The sequence below is a fragment of the Nothobranchius furzeri genome, chromosome 10, assembly GCF_043380555.1.
Source record: "Nothobranchius furzeri strain GRZ-AD chromosome 10, NfurGRZ-RIMD1, whole genome shotgun sequence".
NCBI classification, from domain to species: domain Eukaryota; kingdom Metazoa; phylum Chordata; class Actinopteri; order Cyprinodontiformes; family Nothobranchiidae; genus Nothobranchius; species Nothobranchius furzeri.
Genome location: NC_091750.1, coordinates 37468313 through 37488210, shown reverse-complemented (window position 1 = coordinate 37488210; position 19898 = coordinate 37468313). Strand labels below are relative to the sequence as shown.

General features: G+C 47.5%; 1 protein-coding gene across 4 annotated transcripts in view; it reads left to right on the top strand.

The window, feature by feature from the left end:
* The first annotated feature begins 469 nt into the window (after positions 1–469).
* The window catches only part of znf608 (zinc finger protein 608), a 66989-nt gene continuing 47560 nt past the window's right edge, over positions 470–19898 (top strand). For 3 of the 4 annotated variants that reach the window (XR_008559003.2, XM_015960303.3, XM_015960302.3), the window contains exon 1: positions 7868–8484. Coding sequence is in view for 2 of the 4 variants with exons in the window: in XM_015960303.3 (XP_015815789.3) it covers positions 8044–8484 (441 nt within the window). In the remaining 2 variants the exon portion in view is untranslated. Of the gene's footprint in view, positions 560–7867; positions 8485–19898 lie in introns of those variants that run through there. The other variant, XM_054730378.2, reaches the window with a different exon arrangement.

Sequence of the window (19898 nt, the reverse complement as noted above, 5' to 3'; positions counted from 1 at the left end):
AAAACATCTATACATCACTTAAAGCTAACAAAAGTGCCTGAGGCTCAGTGGGCTCTGAGTAAAATGGATAAACTCTGCCCTCTGATGGACAAAATCTCTCATCGCATCAGAGCGAAACCTCTGGATTTTGTTCAGGTGAGATTTTTGGTCAATCTCTGAAGCATAAAATAATATAAAACTGAAACCATTAACGTTTGAATAAACAATCATAATAAAACAAACATTTTCTGAAGTAAATCCGAATCCTGGATTACGTTACTGACTTCCTGTGGGATCAAAAACATCATACTCTGCTGTGATTGGCTAATGTTCATGACTGGCGAGAGCAAGGTGCACGTGCGTCGTTTACACTGATTCCAGGTCGGTTTTGTCAGCTTTTAAGTTGTCGCAAGGCCTCGTGTGCTGACCTAGAAGCAGTAGTTTGCGTGAAAGGGGTTAGTGAACCAGAGCTAGCTTAAACCGAGGGTTTACCGTTTTCGTTAGCCTTGACAGCTAGAGTCAAACGAGGGAAGTTAAACTGGACCAAACAAGGAGAAACTAACATACAACAACTTCTCAAGTAAGAATTATCAGGTGTTTAAATGATAAATTATAAATGGCCCGCACTTGTATAGCACCTCTCAGAGTAAGGACTCCAAAGCGCTTTACACTACAAGTGTCTCATTCATCCTTTCACACACACATTCACACACTGATGGTGATGAGCTACCATGTAGCCACTGCTAGCCCTGGGGCGCACTGTTTATTAATTATGCTGGTTTTGTTTAATTATGTGTTCTTTGCTTTACTGTTAGCCTAATGCTAATTACATCACTGCTGTACACCTGGAGCTCCCTAATTCTTCAAATCACAACAAAATATATATTCCAGTAAACGTTTTTTTAGAGGAAAGTTCATTTTTGTCTTAAATGTTGTAACGTTGTTATATTCAATAGCAGACTTAAAGGCACAGTGTGTGATATTTTTTTTTTTACCAGTTTACTATCAAATCCTGTTTCCAGTTCACAAACTTGTGCTTTTTCTCTAATATTTCTCACCAGCATCGATTCTAAATATTCTTTTCAACTTGAAACTCTACATTTTTATATACATAAACTGTGGCCGATGCTCTATGGTCATCCACCATCTTAAAATACAGTAGCTGTTTAGGGACATACGAGCTCCACGTTACCCGTTTGGACTGTGACTGTAACCTGAAAGAACCAGCAGAGGGCAGCAGTGCGCCCTGAAAGCAAGTCTGCTATTTCAACTAAGAAATAGAAAAGAATAGCTACACCGTTGCTGTACTTGTTAGTTTGTATAATAAACAATTAAATTAAAAACACATAAAACTTGTCAGTTCGTCATCATGTCCAACACAAGGACGCCACATATGTTCAGACCCCCGTCCGCTATTAGCTGAATGCCAGCCTTCTAGTGTCTCTGACTCCCAAACTCACCTCAAGTTGTTCATTCATCTTTTCTTAGTACCAGAACTCCCGACCCGGTCCCAGCGTGTCAGTACTAGGGTTGTGACGGTGTGAAAATTTAACCTCACGGTTATTATGACCAAAATTATCACGGTTTTCGGTATTATCGCGGTATTTTTTAAACGTGCTACATTTTCAGACAACAAAATAAATCCTGTACATCAGGAAAATATTGTCCTCAGTTTGTGTCTAAATTTTGTCTAAAATGTGTTATTTTGTAATTATGTTGTTTGTTTACATTTTTCCCCTTTAGTCTTTAAAATACCAATATTTGCCCATAACTTCTATTTTTTGTCTGTTTGATGTCATCATTTTAAAAGTATTACATCAGATGATACTCAGTACTCAAGTAGCCTTCTAATCAGATACTTTTTTTTACCCTTACTTGAGTAATAAACCCTATATCAGGAAAATATTGTCCTCAGTTTGTGTCCTTCCAGTGAGCTTTGCAGATGTGGGAAAATGTCATCAGGCAGTAATCATTGTTAAATTCATAATTATTCTCGGAGAGAGACCAACTCTTATCTGCCCCTGGGAGCCCCGTAATGCATAGCGTCATTTCAACATGGGGGTGTCCGCAACACGGTTTATATGCAGGTAGCGGCGCTGCGGCTGCTTTATATAGCGACTCGTTGCATTCTCCCTCAACCCAAATCCTCGGATCACACATTTTAGCTAAAACGCTAACGTTAGCTTGCCTTGCGTTGACTGTAGAGTTGTGGGTGATGGTCACGCAGATGTGTCATGAGATTTGAAGCGTTGCTGCCTTTCACAGACACTTTTTCTGCACGTGCTGCAAACAGGATAGCCGTCTTCTATCAACTGTCCCTCGGCATTCTTCAAATATCCAAAAGATGCCCGTACTTCCCACTTTGTCTTCTTTGAGGGATAATAAATGTCCTGAGCGCTGCCGTCTCCTCCTTTGGTCATTATTTCAGCTTTAGCTTCAAGAACGTTTTGGTTGTAAACAACAAAGTGCGCATGTGCTGCCGGCAACTTCAGCAGATGATACGGTGGCTGGTAAGGGTCACCGCGCCTACACCGCAGCCACGGTAAACCCACCGAGATAATATAGTTTTAAAAAACAAGACGGTTTTTATTATTGTGAACTTTTTTACCGGGGTTTACCGCTACACTGGTTACCGTGACAACCCTAGTCAGTACCAGAACTCCCGATCCGGTCCCATTGTGTCCGTTCCAAAGTCCTTCTACTCAAGTCTCCTCTCTTCCTGCAGCCTGCCGTCTCGCCCAACACGTTCCAGCGCTCGTCTGCTAGCCAGTGGCTAAATCAGTGTTTGTTTACTGTATCTCCACAACACTACTAACAGCGATGTAGTTCTCCACGCGTTACACAGACGCTCCGACTCAGAGGGCTTCTTCTCAAACGTTACCTTTAGGTTTGGGTCTCCTTTTGCTGGTAATCCGTGGGAGTTTACACGCAGCATACACAGCGTCTCCCCGGCTCTAGCCATGGCTAACTAGTAGCTTGTGACATCCATCTCCACCACGCCAGCTGTGAGCCACGGTTAGCTGGTGGATGAGTCAGCATTGTTTACTTGATCTGTGGCGTGTCCCCGGCTCACCAACCCTCATTCACCAGCTGTGGCTAACGAGCAACCAGTGATCGATTGTAGCGGCAGCCACTTTGTATACATCGAGCGCACCACGATCCACGTGAAACTGGTGCTGTGGGAAATTATGTTCCCCTGAAATATTCTGTTTCCCTTAGGCCGGGGGTCGGCAACCCGCGGCTCTGGAGCCGCATGCGGCTCTTCCATCCATCGGATGCGGCTCTCTGTGCTTGTATAATAATGAAAGGATATTTAAATAAAATGCTTTATATTTTACTGCATTAATTTTACATCTGTATGCCAATTCTAAATGTAAGGATTGTCTGCGTAAACCTGAACAGTTCCAACCCAGTCTTACTGTGAGACCGGGTTGACGCGTCACGCTTGTGCGTGATCATAGGCGCATTCTGAGCTGAAGACGATGTGAGATTCTGGGATTCTCCTCAGATCCTGGATGTGTCGCCACATTGGAGACAGGAACAAGCGCTATTCAGCCAAAGTTTCATAATCAGGGAACATTTTCTAAGCGGCAAGTCTCGCTTCAGTCGGAGGAATCTTCCCGCATGCGCTCTGGTTCTGCGACGTGCTCCAAGCCCCTCTCCACATCTTCAGCTCGCTGTGCGCCGTACGTACGCGCTGACAGTGAGCTGCGCCGAGCTCAGTGTCCAGCTCAGATGTTCAGAAGGAAATCTTTTCTTGAGTGATTTAGCTACATCTGCAATGTGCGTAACGAATAAAGTGTCAGTTCGTCTGCTTGCGTCGGAGTAATTCTTTCTATTCTTTCTCCGTCAAAATAAACGGTCAAATACGAGAACTGTCCGGTCAACACAAGCCCTGCTTGCCTGTTCTGTATTCTTGTGAAAATTATTGCAAAGAGATATAATTTAACTTGATTACCACCAGAGCCAGGCGCACTGCACCGTTATCTCCGTCACTGTAAACGAGGGAAAAACAAATTGATCAGATCCTTTTCTGACCTTCCCCACCTACAAAGTTTAATTACAACAATCAAACGTGACAGAGCCTGGATTTGTATTCTGAACAGTCTGAACATGTTTTAAAAAGAAGCGTATGACAAAAGTGGCACCTGCTCAGTAAAACCATCAACAGGGTGAAAAATATCACAATATTGTCGGCAGAGACGGGCTACAACTTCTGGATCCACTTTATATAAATCGTTTTATTGATTATCGTCTTATGAAAGATAACTTTGATGTACACGAGCGACGGGTACCGGCTGCTGTCACCTGTTGTGATTGGTTAAAGCAGCTCTCTGCTGTCTGAGGGTAGGCCCCACCCACAACACCGCGGCTGCTTTGGCTCCCAGTGTTTTCTTTACTGTGGGAAACGGGTAGTAATGGCTCATTGATGGGAACAGGTTGCCGACCCCTGCCTTAGGCAGTCAAGAGCAAATATTTCCAAATCCACAGAACTTATTGTCCTTTATGAGGACTGAACTACCTCAAATAAAAGATGTGAAATTGAGTGAGGTTACATCATTTTACATAACTTTTATAAATGATAAATAAGTTTGCTGAAAAAAAGAGTGAACAAGATTGTTTTTACTGTATGTTTTTTATTGTTTTTAGGAGGAAATACAGATAAAAAAGTCACAAGCATGACATTATTACATCATTTTACTGTAAAAGTTTATCACAAATGTTGTGAAAATAGCCTGAAGTGTGATCCCCCGACACAGGGGGGACAGAATATTTCATGGAAACCCAAATTATCACAACACCTGACCTCCTGGCTGACGTCACCCCTCCTCAGTGAGTGAGTTGTGACAGCTTCCAGATCTAACAAAACTAGCTTGCTTCCTTCAGAACTGGTAGGTTGATGAACAGTCATAATTATAAATGCTTTTTTAAAGGGGCATTATGGAAGTGTGACAGCCAAAACATGTATAGAAATAATAAACGTCTTCTTCATACATTCTCCTGCAATGCCCTGGTCCTGTAGAATGAGCCCTGGCATTTTTACTGTGATTGCCTGTTTTTCTGTAAAATCACAGAAAAAGAGAGATGCTCGGGTCGAGCAGGCTGCTTCATGCGCGTTCACGCTCAGGCATCGCCCGTAGCGTTTGCTATCCGTAGCTTTAGCAGCAGAGAGAGAGGCAGTGCCACTTTGTCGCTGTTCCTAACGCCTAGTGACAAAGCTAGCTACATTTCTGAGGACCCTTAGCTACTTTCTGTAGAACTTTCTTCTAGATATTTCCTGCTAATTAGCAACAAAATAGCCATTTTCACTCCGGACCGTTCTTTGAACGTTGTTTCAGCTGCAATCAAGGATATAAATGTTACAGAAACAAAAGATGTCACTGGTGCTTTAGCTCACCTAGTAAGACGTTGGACTCTCGTGCAGGAGGCCCAGGTTCGATTCTGGATGTGAACATAGTTTATTTAGAGTTTATTTTTTGCATTATTGGTGTATTTTTTTTACAGTAAGATGCCCAAATTTTTATTTGAGACTCGCCGAACGGCATTGAATTCACAGATAAAAAAGATGTGGGTTCAACTTTCATTTTGGAACAATTTTTCAAGCAAGGGAAGGGAATGATCTGAGCATGCAGGAGGACTGACCCATCATAAACCTTTGTCGGCTGTGCTGAAGAGAAAGGTACAGAACCACATTATTTAATTAAATAGATGCGTGTTCTCCTGTCCTCTGTCCTCCAGGCCACACACGCACACATACACACACACATGGGACTGTCTCAGCTGTTATTTTCGTTAAGGAGTGTGCACGTACAGCATGCACGCCTCGTGCACGAGCCTACTATTGAAGCTGCCGTTACGTTTTTGGCCTGAGGGGGCAATCGCGAGCATAAAAATGCAAAACTCCGTAAAGTCCCTTTAAAGAGGTCGAGTAGCTTGTTTTAAGCTTTGTGTGGGTTAGGCTACACAGGTTCAAAATCCATTATACAGTCAAACCCATGAGTGGGCCACCGTAGCTGCAATACTTTCTCTGACCTGCACGGCGCTAAAGAGTCACATTTTTTATCATGATTTCAATGGCTCACACACATGGGGCCTTTAAGGCTAGTTTTCCATTAGCATGGCTAGCCAGTAGTTGTCTTTTAGGCAGTTTGGAGACTGAAACGATAAAATTGTTAACTTCAGAGCTGCAGCTCTTCAGATTCAACAGAAAATTAACATTTTAGTAACAAATCAGCCGTAAGTTTAATTTATTATGCCTGTAATTTTCCCATACGTGGTATTTTATCCTCAGATTAAGTATGTGGGTGATGCGTGAATGAAGCTTTTATTTGTTCCATATCAAGGAGATTGACATTCTCCCAAGTCTCAGAGGGAAAACGAAAAAAGCCAGTTGTGTAAAACTGTTATGACAGGAAATGTCTTTTTGTTGTTGGGGGAGGAACACAGAGAAGAAAACCTAACCGTAACACTAAAATTGTGTATTTTGTTGAAGAAGAAAAAAATCCGGGGAGAGGTCCTATCTCATGTGGAGGAGTTTAAGTATCTCGGGGTCTTGTTCACGAGTGAGGGTAGGAGGGATCGGGAGATCGACAGGCGGATTGGTTCGGCGTCTGCAGTGATGCGGACGCTGAGCCGATCTGTCGTGGTGAAGAGGGAGCTGAGCCAGAAAGCCAGGCTCTCGATTTACCGGTCGATCTACGTCCCAATCCTCACCTATGGTCATGAGCTTTGGGTAATGACCGAAAGAACGAGATCGCGGATACAAGCGGCCGAAATGAGTTTCCTCCGTAGGGTGGCCGGGCTCAGCCTTAGAGATAGGGTGAGGAGCTCGGACATTCGGGAGGGACTCGGAGTAGAACCGCTGCTCCTCCGGATCGAAAGGAGTCAGTTGAGGTGGTTTGGGCATCTGGTCAGGATGCCTCCTGCCGCCTCCCTGGGGAGGTGTTTCGGGCATGTCCTGCCGGCAGGAGGCCCCCGGGTCGACCCAGGACACGTTGGAGAGGTTACATCTCCAATCTGGTCCGGGAACGCCTTGGGGTCCTGCCGGAGGAGCTGGTGGAGGTGGCCGGGGAGAGGATGGTCTGGAGCTCCCTAGTTGGGATGCTGCCCCCGCGACCCGGACCCGGATAAGCGGAGGAAGACGACGACGACGAAAAATAAAATCATTCTTCATCTAACTAAACTTTTGTATGACAAGTCCACTTTCCATCCAGTGTCCATTGAAAGCCACTTGTCATGACTGCGCCCCCTTGTGACCGTTTGGCGCATTTAGTTTGCCATGTTTAGTTGGTTATTAGTAAAATCTGAGACAATAAACAAAAATATTGTTAAATATAGTTTAGTTTAAAAGCCATAAATGAACTTTTAGTACTGATCTGTCAGACAGTTAACCAGCTAATAAACCGGATTATTATGCATAATAATCCATGGTATGGATTAAGTTTTATTTGTTTTATTGAGCTGTTCGCCCTGATCCTGGATCCTCTCAGATCCTGATCCTGGATCCTGATCATCCCATATCCTGATCCTCTCATCTTGATCCTGGATTCTCTTATTCTGATGACCTGGACCCTCCTAGAACTTGATCCCTGATCCTGTCAGACCCGATCTCGGACCCTCTCAGACACTGATCTTGATCCCGGACCCTGTCAGAACCAGATGTGTCTCCGACCTGACTTCGGATCGTGTGAAGATCAATAAAGGAGACAAGGAGTGGAGCAGAGAAGGAGATGAAACGATTTCTGAGGAGGATGGAGAGCTGCTGACGGACTGCAGGGAGCTGTCACCCAACCACTCCTCCTCCTCCTCTTCCTCTTCCTCCATCTCCATCACCTCCTCCTCCAGCAGCCGACACACACGCGGCCCTGTCCTCGCTCCAGACCCGGGGACCTGGCGGGTCGGAGCTGGGGAGATCCGCGCTGAAACGCAGCCGAGCCTGCCGGGTCGGACCCAGGGAACCGGCGGATCGTTCATCGGCGGCTGTCTCGGTGCGAGGCGGCGGTGAGGCGGGTTGGGGGGCTCGGTAAGCCTCAAGGACGCAGCGTCGGTGGAGAAGGTGTGGAGATGATTTCAGCCGTCGGCAGGGATGCAGACGGCTGCGGAAACAACAACAACGGCATCTCCGAGGGGACCGCGGCTCCTGCGTCACGCGCCAAAGGCAAGGAGGAGAGGAAGGGGAAGAACGTGATCCGGGGCTGGAAGAGAGAGCGGGACCCCGCCGCTCCTGCAGCCCGGACCAGGAAGGAGAAACCCGGGGACGATGGCCCTTCGTCTCCCTCCTCCGTCTTCCACCCCGAGCATCGCCTCTGCCGCGACGGCACCGGACCCTGCTCCTGCACCGGGCCGGACCCCCGGATCCCCGGAGACAACAACATAACCACCAACGGCGGCGCTGCCGGTAAATCCGCACCGGACTCTGGGCTGAAAGGCGGCGGGGGAGCTATTGTTGGGAGGCGGCAGCACGACGACACACCGACAGCCAAGAAACACCGAGGAACCGAGAAGGTAGGAGGCTTTTATTGTGTCCACATCTTCTTCATCACATTTCATCAGGAAGCAGGAAGAGGAGTGAACCATGAAGGCCTTGACAGAAACGCGTTCATCTCCCTTTGTTGTTCTCATTGTTCTGGCCTCTGATTTTAGCCTTTAATTTCTTTTGGAGGTGAGATAAAGAAAGGAGGAGGAGGTGGGAGCATCCTCACTGTGGCCTCCATCTCTCCCTCCTGGTTTATCTCAGTCCTCTCTGTTTTTGGCATCAGATTAAAGCATAAAACATCTTCTGATGATGTGAAGATTCCTGGAAATCCCAGTTTTCAGAGGAAAAACTCAGATTTCTGTTTAGGAGGCTGAGGCTCGGACCGAGGAGGTCTGGTGTCTCTGGTCCAGGAGCAGCAGAGTGTTTGTGAAATCATTTTGGAGGGTTAAGTCATCCAAGAGGAAGATGGAGGGGTGGGTGGAGAGGTGAGGTGGGAAAAGAGATGTATAATGGAGAGGGAGGAATGGGACGTGACAGCAGAGGACAGAAGAGCCTGAAAGACAAAGGGGGAGGATGTCCAGGAGGAGTTTTTGTGTTGTTTGGTCCTGATGGGGGGGATCAGAGGAGCTGACAGGAGGAAGGCTGGCCCGCTGAAGCTGCGTTGTTTATTTGTTGATCTGAAGGATTCCCCCCCGCTGGTGAAACCGTCTAAAGATCACCCTGTCATCATGAATCTGAGCTTCACTCAGTCATTTCCCGCGTTGCTGCGTTGCTCTGCAGCGTTTGTACTCTGCAGTCGCATCGTTGTTGATATGAAAGCAGACACTTTTAAACCCAGGGATCACAGATCTGACTCACTTCAGCGCGAACGCCACATTTCCTCCAAAACGTTTTTCTGCCCCAGCGTTAGGCAGAAACGGCGAGAATCATTCCATCGTCGTTCAATTCCAGATCAACAGAGATGTCCCAGTCTAGATGTTTATTCCCACATCAACCCGAGGCATTTTCTTTTGTTTATTTTTGTTTGTTTTACAGATTCAGACTAGTACAGCAGAATATTGGTGCTTAGGACACAAAACTAAGTCAAAATAGAGTAAAGTAAATAAAGTAGATATTTGAGAAGAATGAGATCTGATCAGGTTTTATACGGATCTTTTATTTTATTCGCTGTAACTCGTGTCTGGATCTGAACCTGTAAACATCTGAGTCCCAGCAGGTTGAGTTTTACCAGAAAACAACAAAAATAATAAAAACAGGCTTTCAGAGGTACATGTTTCAGACTCTTATTTTGAAGGATACAAAGTTTGAGTTTACCTCATTCATGGAACATCATTAAAACCGTCAGAACCAACTTCTACAAAGTTGAATAAAAACCAGAACAAAAGCAGCCGGGTTCTGGAGCAGGAACCGGTTCTGGATCCTCAGGTTGTTCTAACGACTTTTCATCTCTAATATTAAAACTTTAGTTTTTCTTCTTCTGATTGACCATGATGATGATGATGATGATGATCTCCTTGTCTCTAATATGGTGTGGAGGCCACAGACCATCTGTAGAGGATCACAGTGTAGGGAGACAGTTGGTGTACGCGGATAACAGGATCAGTCTCGTGGTTCCGACCATTATACTTCTAAACATCGCTCCTATTAACTCATTCGCTGCCAGCGTTTCTCACCGTTTCTACTGTTTTTTTTAAGAGTCACAGAGCGTTGCCCGCTAGGATGATGTCGACGCCAAAACAACCAAAACAGAGCGGAGACTCACCTCGTACATCAGGAAGAATCCGTGCATTTCGAGCGTTATCCGTTCTTTCACAATCCGTTGTTGAAATGTGATCGGCAGAAGCTTTTCCGGTTCGCGCCTCACTTTTTTTTTACAGCAGCGGCCCAAAACGATCTCCTAACACTTGGATTTTCTGCTTCCTGATCACGTGACGTGTGACGTATGCGGATGAATATCGGCCTTAGAACCGAGATGTTTGTTCTCACGGTGCGGGGGCTCGTCCGACGCCCACACAGTAAAAAAAAATGCACACGTTCCGCTGCTGTTTCTCACGAGCGTCAGCTGATGAAGGGCTCTAGTTTCGTTGCGCCGTTCGTGTCAGTGGACACGGTAGGGTTGGGGAGGGGGGCGGGGCGGGGCATGACGCTTACTCTGGCGGGTGGCCAAGCAAAGCCTGGTGGGCTGCCAGGCTTATAAAGCGCTGGGGGAAACCCTGAACAGGTTTAATAAACACCAGTCAGTGTTCACCCCGTTACTGATCTCTGATGGGGCTGATATAGATTAACACCAGCTGATGGTTTTAAATGTCATCACAAAGTTTTCTGCCTTAGTTTGTAGATGTGTTTTATCAGACAGTATTTGTGTCAGACTGGTCGGCTGGATAAGGGAGTTGAGCTGTAGCGAGCGTGGCTTTACAGATGCGGAAGTGCTAGCGTCGGCGATACACCGGCTCGCGGTGTGATCTAGGAATTCCCCGAGCGTCCGAGCGTCAATGAAGTGACATGGAGATGCTGGGTTTTCTAGAGGTAAATAATAGAGCTTGCTGTGAGTAGACGGTTCGTCGGATAGGTAGGTTGGTAGGATACTCTGATCATGGATCTGAAGAAACGACGACTGAGTGGTGAGCTGGGGAGGCGACTTCCGTCTATAGTCGCAGTTAGTGACGTGGAAGGAATCCTCGCGAGGAGCATGCTGGGAGTTGTGGTCCAGGGTGGAGACCGGCTAGCTGGAAGAGGCTGGTTTGGGGACTTGGGCTCTGACATTTTGTGTGTTTTTATCTGTGTGTACAAAAATAATCCTGAACTGTTGAACATTTATTGAAAATGGTTTCCTAAAATCTGTCTTTTTTAATTTAAATCAAACATGGCCACTTGATGAGTAAGCGCTCTGGTGCCAGAGCCCGGTTCTGGTTCTTGTCCCGGTCGGATCCATACATCCAGTTTCAGTTTAAACAGAATTAAACAAGTGGCGGAGGTTTAAATCTGCTGCAGTTTATTAACACTTGATCTTTTTATTTGATCCAAACGGAACAGAAAGTTCTGCTGATTGATCCTGAAACATTCCCGATGCGTCCTTAGATCTGGAATTCTGATGTTGGAGGTTTTATTTTCAGATTAAAACTTAAAATTATGTTTTTGATGAACAGAAACGGGTTTCAGTTTTTAAACAAAACTAGAATAATGAAAGGTGATAACTGACTCTAGTGGATTTACTAAACAGCTTTAGTTTAAATAAGACAGGTTTTTATCGGAGCCAGCTGACATAAACCTCCACGGATCATTTCTGAGAGTGCAGGACTGGAGCGCCACATTCAGGAGAACTTTGATCCGTTTTTCCTCACCGGGTCTGAGGACGGTTCGTTAGTTTATGGAATACCGTCTGAACGTTGTTCCTGAATGATGTCATTTAAACGTATCTGCAGAGTAAAGAACAGCGCTGCGGGGGAAGGAAAAGCAGCAATGATTCAGTATTCATTTGGGCTCTCCTGAGGATTTCCTCCCGGTTTCACTCGTCCTCTTATTGTCGGGCTGATGCAAACGCGTGGACCCTAACGAGCTATGGAAACGAGGGGGGGGGGGGGGGGGGGGGGGGGGGTGGGCAGAGGGAAAAGCTGGTAACTGAAATGTTGGGCCTCCCAAAGTGTGGCTCGTGGGCCATTTGTGGTCCTCAGAAAGGTCTGGAGGTTTGTGTACTCCAGCAGAAACTGTATCTGCAAACCACCTTTTTAGGGTTCTACAGCCCCCCAAGGCACTTCACAACTCAACCAGTCATTCACACGCCGGTGGGGATGAACTACGATGCCCCGGGGCGCACAGACAGAGGCGAGGCTGCCGAGCACAGGCACCACCGGCCCCTCCAAGTGTCTTGCCCTAGGACACAACAGCAGCGTTTTCTGATGGGAGCCGGGATCGTACCTGCAACCTTCTGATTACTGCACAACCCGCTCTGCCTCCTGAGCCGCTGCTGCGAGACCAAACAGAATTACATAAAAAGTCTAAGCCAGGTGATTACTCAGACCCTCACTGACCTGTAACGAGAACAGGATCCACCCATCAGAACCAGGAAGTCAGACGGTGCCAGAACCTTTTATGTCTCAAAGCTGCACCAAAGGGACTAAACGTGTTTAGATGTTTGCTGAGTTGTGAGCTGATAGTAATAATAATAATACATTTTATTTCAACAGCGCCTTTCTAAACACTCAAGGACACTTTACAGACAGAGATAAAATACACAACAATAAAAGACGGACAGCATAAAACAGATCGGAGCTAAGAGAGTAATTATTGGAATGCTAGATGGAACAGGTGGGTTCTGAGTCTGGTTTTAAAGAGAGTGAGGGAGTCAGTGTTACGGAGGTCAGGAGGGAGGGAGTTCCAGAGCTGGGGAGCAGAGCGACTGAAGGCCCTGCTCCCCATAGTGACCAGACGGAAAGGTGGGACAGAGAGGTGGATGGAGGAGGAGGACCTGAGGGAACGGGTGGAGGTTGAAGGATGAAGGAGGTCTGAGAGGTACGGTGGAGCTAGGTTATGGATGGCTTTGAATGTATATAGCAGAATTTTGAATTGGATTCTGGAAGTGACTGGGAGCCAGTGGAGTTGCTGAAGAACAGGGGTGATGTGGTGGAAGGAGGGAGTTCTGGTAATGAAGTTGGAGTTTATGGAGGGATTTGTGAGGAAGACCGAAGAGAAGAGAGTTGCAGTAGTCAATACAGGAAGTGATGAGTCTGTGGACAAGGATGGTGACCGAGTGAGTAGTGAGGGCGGGGCGTAGGCGGTTAATGTTACGTAGATGGAAGTAGGCAGACCGGGTAATATTGTTTACGTGGGACTGGAAGGATAGTGAGGAGTCGAGGATGATAGTGAAACCTAATATGCCGGTGAAGATTCCCAGTCTTCCAGGTCGTGGTAATCCCAAAGGGTTCAAATGAAGCCTAGCAGTCTGGAACAGTGTTGATTATTTAGCAACTGATTTAGACGCCAGCATGAAGGTAACTTTTGCCTCGTTTTTCTGGAAATGTGGTCGTTTGTAGTGAAACTTGTGAGGAAACGTGAGCGTGATTTCTGGTGTGTGTGTGTGTGTGTGTGTGTGTGTGTGTGTGTGTGTGTGTGTGTGTGTGTGTGTGTGAATGCTCATTCCGTGGATTCAGCTGTGTGAAAACTAATGCAGGAGGGTTTTCTGCTTGATTGGAGTCTGGTTCTGAGTCCAGTGTGAAAGTCCAGCAGACTCTGACCCGATCTGCTCCTTTATTGACTCAAACCATGAAAAGATGCAGACAGCGGCGTCTCTGTGTGGAGTTGGCGTGCTGTCCTCATGCTGGGTTCTCCGGTTTCCTCCCACAGACAAAAACAACGCTGGGGTTGTTTTGGATGAAAGCGACTAAACACGGAATAAAATCACCACCGTTAGTTTTCTTGTTTTTAACTGATGACAACACGAAACCACCCAGGACAAGTGTTTATCAGTGATGCTCTACGGGCTCGTCCTTGTGAGCGTGCACCTGAAAGTGCCTCTGAAGTGCCTTTGACCCAAAACAACTCCAACCTGATCAACGGTTTTATTGTAACTGGTGACTAACGGCCGGTTTTTTCTCACGTCGTTCAGAACCGGAACGAGCAAAAAATGTGATTTAAAAACGTTTCATCTCTGATTCTCCGCTGAGCTGCGACTTTCTGACTGGGTGGTTTCACTCCAGCCCATCAGAAATGAACGGTTGTTTTCACGTTCCTTGTTTTTACATGTTGCTCATCAGCCCCGTCGCTGATTGAAGTTAATCGTGTGAGATGTTCCTGTCTGAGGAACTGAGCTGTTGTTGGAGATGAAGCTCCGACGCTAACGCCGGAGGAGATGATGGAGCTGCTGCTGAGGCTCAGACGCTCTTCTGAGTGACAGCCAGATGCTCCTGAGTGTGTGTGAATGACGGCGGCCGCTCTGCTCTCGCCGTCCATCTGTCAGCCTGGATCTCTGCAGGCGGAAGCAGAAACACGCGACATAACTCGGCGATCGCCTCACAAACCTCACACTTACCCACTCTTTTGTCTTTGTGCGCTAGTGAATAAGTAAAACACTCTGCTGCATGTTTTCAGTGGCGAACCGTTTACCTGGTGGGTTCTAACAGGCTCGGTTTCCATGGCGACGTTGATGGTGATTGTTGCCCTCAGCGATCGGAGTGTGAAGTCTGATCCATCGTTACCACGCGTCAGGACAAGTTAATAAGAGATCATAATTATTTAACCTGGTTTCTCCTTTTCAGAATAAAACACGTGCAGCAGCTCGTCAAAATAAGAGCGTCAGTAAACGGGCAGAAGCTTCGGTGTGCAGGGCGCACTAGATTATTTATGATCCGTCCTGTAGATGGAGAGTTTGATCCATAGTAGTGGTGGTTTTGAAGGTTCTTACAGCAAATGCAAAAGCTAAAATATCCAGAGTTTACGTCTGAGGGACACTGAGGTGTTATCAGCTTACATACCATACCATACCAACTTTATTTATAAAGCACATTTAAAAACGGCATGGCAGCCGACCAAAGTGCTGTACAGAATAAAAAGTAAAAACACAATATAAAACAATACACAGTCAACAACAAAATGCACAACAAGACAGATAATCACAGTCAATAAAAAAGACACATAAAATAATAAAAGTCAGGGATTTAAAAATGCCTCAGCGGGTGGCGTCCCTCCCTCCATCCCTTCTCTGAGTCCGGGTCATGGGGATGGCATCTCCAGCAGTGAGGCCAAAACCGTCCTCTCCCCAGCAGCCTCCACCAGCTCCACCAGAGGGATCCCGGGCGTTGGATATAATCCCTCCGGCATGTCCCGGGCCATCCTAAGGTTGTCCTGTAGGACATGCCTGAGACGCCTCCCCATGCAGGGAGGCGTCCAGGAAGCTTCCTGACCAGCTCAGCTGGCTCCTCTCTTCATAGAGGAGCAGCAGCTCTACTCTTGAGTCTGTCCTGCATGTTCGAGCTCTTCGTCCCAGCGGTTAGCAACAGCTGCTGACCTTCGGTGAGGGCTGAGACGGAGATCCGACGGTAAAGTCGAGGCTTTGTTGCAGCTCAGTCAGAAGAACAGAGAAAATTTATAATGAATTATCCCATCGATGAATCCGTTTTCCTTCAGCAGTGGTGGGCCGTGGTTGGAGGTCGGACCTTTATCTCGTGTTCAGAGGTGAAACTAAAGCAGCTTGTAAGGATCAGGTTGTGATGTCATCACGCTGTTTACCTATTTAGAATCCATCCATCCATCCATCCATCCATCAATCCATTTTCATTCGCTTATCCGGAGTCGGGTCGCGGGGGCAGTAGCCTAAGGCAAGAGGCCCAGACTTCCCTCTCCCCAGCCACTTGGGCCAGCTCCGCCGGGGGAATCCCAAGGCGTTCCCTGGCCAGGTGAGAGACATAGTCCCTCCACTGTGTCCTGGGTTTACCTTTAGGTCTCCTCTCGGTTGGACGTGCCCGGAAAACCTCACCAGGGAGGCATCCAGGAGGCATCCTGACCAGAAGCCCAAGCCACCTCAAGTGGCTCCTCTCGATGTGGAGGAGCAGCGGATCTACTCCGAGACCCTCCCGAATGACCAAGCTTCTCACCCTATCTCTAAGGGAGAGCCCAGCCACTCTTCGGAGAAAACTCATTTCAGCCGCTGGTATCCGCGATCTCGTTCTTTCAGTCACTACCCAAAGCTCATGACCATAGGTGAGGGTAGGAACGTAGATGGAGAGCTTTGCCTTCTGACTCAGCTCTCTCTTCACCACGACAGACCGGTACAACGCCCGCATCACTGCAGATGCAGCACCAATCTGCCTATCGATCTCACGCTCCAGTTTTCCCCCACTTGTGAACAAGACCCCCGATGTCCACGCGATATTGCAGAGCCGTGTCAGCCAACAAAGCCCCACAACATCCAGAGCCTTAAGGAACTCCAGGCAGATCTCATCCACCCCTGGAGCCTTGCCACAGAGGAGCTTTTTAACCACCTCAGTGACCTCAGCACCAGAGATTTGAGAGGCCAACCCAAAGTCCCCAGACTCTGCTTCCTCACTGGAAGACGTGTCGGTGATATTGAGGAAGTCTTCGAAGTTTTCTGCCCACCGATCCACAACGTCCTGAGTAAAGGTCAGGAGCACACCATCCACACTATAGATAGTGTTGGTAGCGTACTGCTTTCCCCCCCGAGGCGCCGGATGGTGGACCAGAATCTCGTTGAAGCCGTACAGAAGTCTTGCTCCATGGTCTCACCGGACTCCTCCCATGCCCGGGTTTTTGCGTTGGCGACCACCCGAGCCGCGTTCCGCTTGGACTGCCGGTACCCGTCAGCTGCCTCTGGAGTCCCACAGGCCAAAAAGACCTGATAGGACTCTTTCTTCAGCTTGACAGCATCCCTAACCGCCGGTGTCCACCAGCGGGTTCAGGGGTTGCCACCACGACAGGCCGTGATCCTGTGACCACAGCTCCGGTCGGCCGCTTCAACAATGGAGGCATGGAACAGGGTCCATTCAGACTCAATGTCCCCCGCCTCCCCCGGAATATTTTGGAAGCTCTGTCGGAGGTGGGAATTGAAGCTCCTTTTGACTGGAGACTCTGCCAGACGTTCCCAGCAACCCTTGCGATTCGTTTGAGCTTGCCTGGTCTAACCGGCATCCTCCCCCACCATCTGAGCAAACTCACCACCAGGTATTGGTCAGTTGACAGCTCCACTCCTCTCTTCACCCGAGTGTCCAAGACATGCGGCCACAGGTCAGATGAAACAACAACAAAGTCGATCATCGAGCTGCGGCCTAAGGTATCCTGGTGCCAAGAGCACATATGGACACCTTTATGTCTGAACATGGTGTTCATTATGGACAATCCATGACTGGCACAGAAGTCCAATAACAAAACACCACTCGATTTCAGATCAGGGGGGCCCGTTCCTCCCAACCACACCTCTCCAGGTCTCACTGTCATTGCCCATGTGAGCGGTAAAGTCCCCCAGCAGAACGAGGGAGTCACCGGAAGGAGCGCTTTCCAGTACCCCCTCCAAGGTCTCCAAAAAGGGTGGGTAGTCTGAACTGTAGTTTGGTGCACAAGCACAGACCACAGTCAGAACCCATCCCCCCACACGTAGGCGGAGGGAGGCTACCCTCTCATTCACTGGGGTAAACCCCAACGTACAGGCACCAAGATGGGGGTCAACTAGTATGCCCACCCCTGCTCGGCGCCTCTCAGTGGGAGCAACTCCAGACTGGTAGAAAGTCCAACCCTTCTCAAGGAAACTGGTACCAGAGCCAGAGCCATGTGTTGAGGTGAGTCCGACTATATTTAGTCGGAACCTCTCAACCTCACACACCAACTCAGGCTCCTTCCCCACCAGAGAGGTGACATTCCATGTGCCAAGAGCCAGCTTCTGTAGCGGAGGATCAGACCGCCAAGGTCCCCGCCCCCGACTACCACCCGTCACACACTGCACCCAACCCCTTTGGTCCCACCCACGAGTGGTGAGCCTGTGGGAAGGGGGACCCACGTTTCCTCTTCGGGCTGTGCCTGGCCGGGCTCCATGGGTGAAAGCCCGGCCACCAGGCGCTCGCCAACATGCCCCACCTCCAGGCCTGGCTCCAGAGAGGGGCCCCGGTGACCCACGTCCGGGCGAGGGAACACAGTTTCCATTTATATAATTCATCATAAGAGGTCTTGGGGCTGCTCTTTGTCTGATCCCTCACCTAGGACCTGTTTGCCATGGGTGACCCTACCAGAGGCAGACAGCCTCAGACAACTTAGCTCCTAAGATCATTGAGACACTCAAACCCCTCCACCACGGTAAGGTGGCAGCCCAGGGAGAGATGAGCGTCAGTAAATCTATTTAGATTCCAACTGTTGTTTTTGTGAGGAGACCCTTCCTTTGCAGTTTGTTTCCTCATCGTTTATTTTTCACTCTGGTCCTTCAGACCAACCAAACCTACTGAAGACACGAGTTGTTTCTGTTTCTGGCTAATGGTGGACCTGTCTGTGGATTTGGGTGCAGCGAGCAGGAGCTGAACCTTCACGGGAAATCGACGCCAACGATCCGTGACGCAGAGTTTTTACTCGTTTGTACCTCCTTACCTCCAGCGTTTACATTTCCGCCCTTCTCACAGGGCGTCCTTACTGCTGAACAGCTGTGTAATTTGAAGTTGGTGCAAAGAAAAGAGCAAAACAGAATATTTAATCTCACATCGTCAGAATGGTGTTTTAGAAAAGCTTCAGGATTAAAGAAAAGGACGAACTTCTCCTGAATCTGTGAAGGTTCACATGATGCTTTAAGGGGAAGAGTGTGTAAATAATTTCATCTGATACAAGAAAGAGAATTAACTGCTTTCTCTAGCAGTCACTGACCCGTAGTTTGGGGGTAGTTTAGTGTGTTTTTGTCATCAGCAGGAGCTCGTTGCTGATGCTGCGTCGGAGCCAGCCACGGCTTCCTAAAACGCTCGGAACAAAATGTCTGACTCTAAACTCCTGATGTGGATTTCCAAAGAGGGTGAAGCCTCCGGGGAGTTTTCCTGGGAGCTGGTTTAAAGCAGTCGGAGTAAAACGGTGACGGACGTTGGACTCGGGACGCGTTCACACAGGAGAAAACGCTGCTGCTGCTTCCAGCTGCAGGAAAAAGATCCGATTTATCTTAAATTTGATGTAGTTCACGTCTGAGTGGAGGAAAAAGCCCGCCTCACTGTCAGGGTGACGAGCTCATCTGCAGCGCTAAATAAATAAATAAATAATAAGCAGACGTTAAAGGTTAACAGGTAAATAACAGAAAATCCAATAAAAATAACAAATTCCAGTTTGTCCTTTTTTCTGTTTAGTGACTATTTTTATCTCATTTCCTGTTTCATTTGATCGTTTTCATTTTTGTTTGTTTTATGCTTTTATTCTAAATTCCTAATTTTTTATTTATTTTATTTTATTTTTTTATTGAATAAATGAACCATCCGTGTTTAGATGCCTCTCCAACCCAGACCGTGTTGTGTTCAGGGACCTGACACTTTCATGGTGATTTAAGCTTCAGTGTTTCAGGTTTGGTTTATCTGATGTTATTATGGGATAGCTTTATTTTATAGATCCACTTACACACATCTGATCTGGGTTTAAACCTGATATCTTTGGTTCTGTCGGCTTTTCTCTGCTTTTTGCCGCTCGGCTCGGCTGGTTTGTGACTGACAGGAAGTTATTGGGTGGAAACATAAAAATCGGACAGGCAGAAAGCAGAAGCAGACCCCCTGCTGAATTAGAGGAAAGACTCAAAGCTTCAGATGTTTTTGAAAATGAGCGGCTGACCTTGACAGGATAACTTTTCCCTTTTTTTCCCCCTTAACTGCATCAGTATGCCTCGGCTTGTTTCAGCATCCGGAGAGTTTGATGGAGTTGTGCAGGTGCAACACAAAGAGATTTAATCCTTCAGCCTCATTAATTCAGTTTTCAGGGAAAAATAAACACA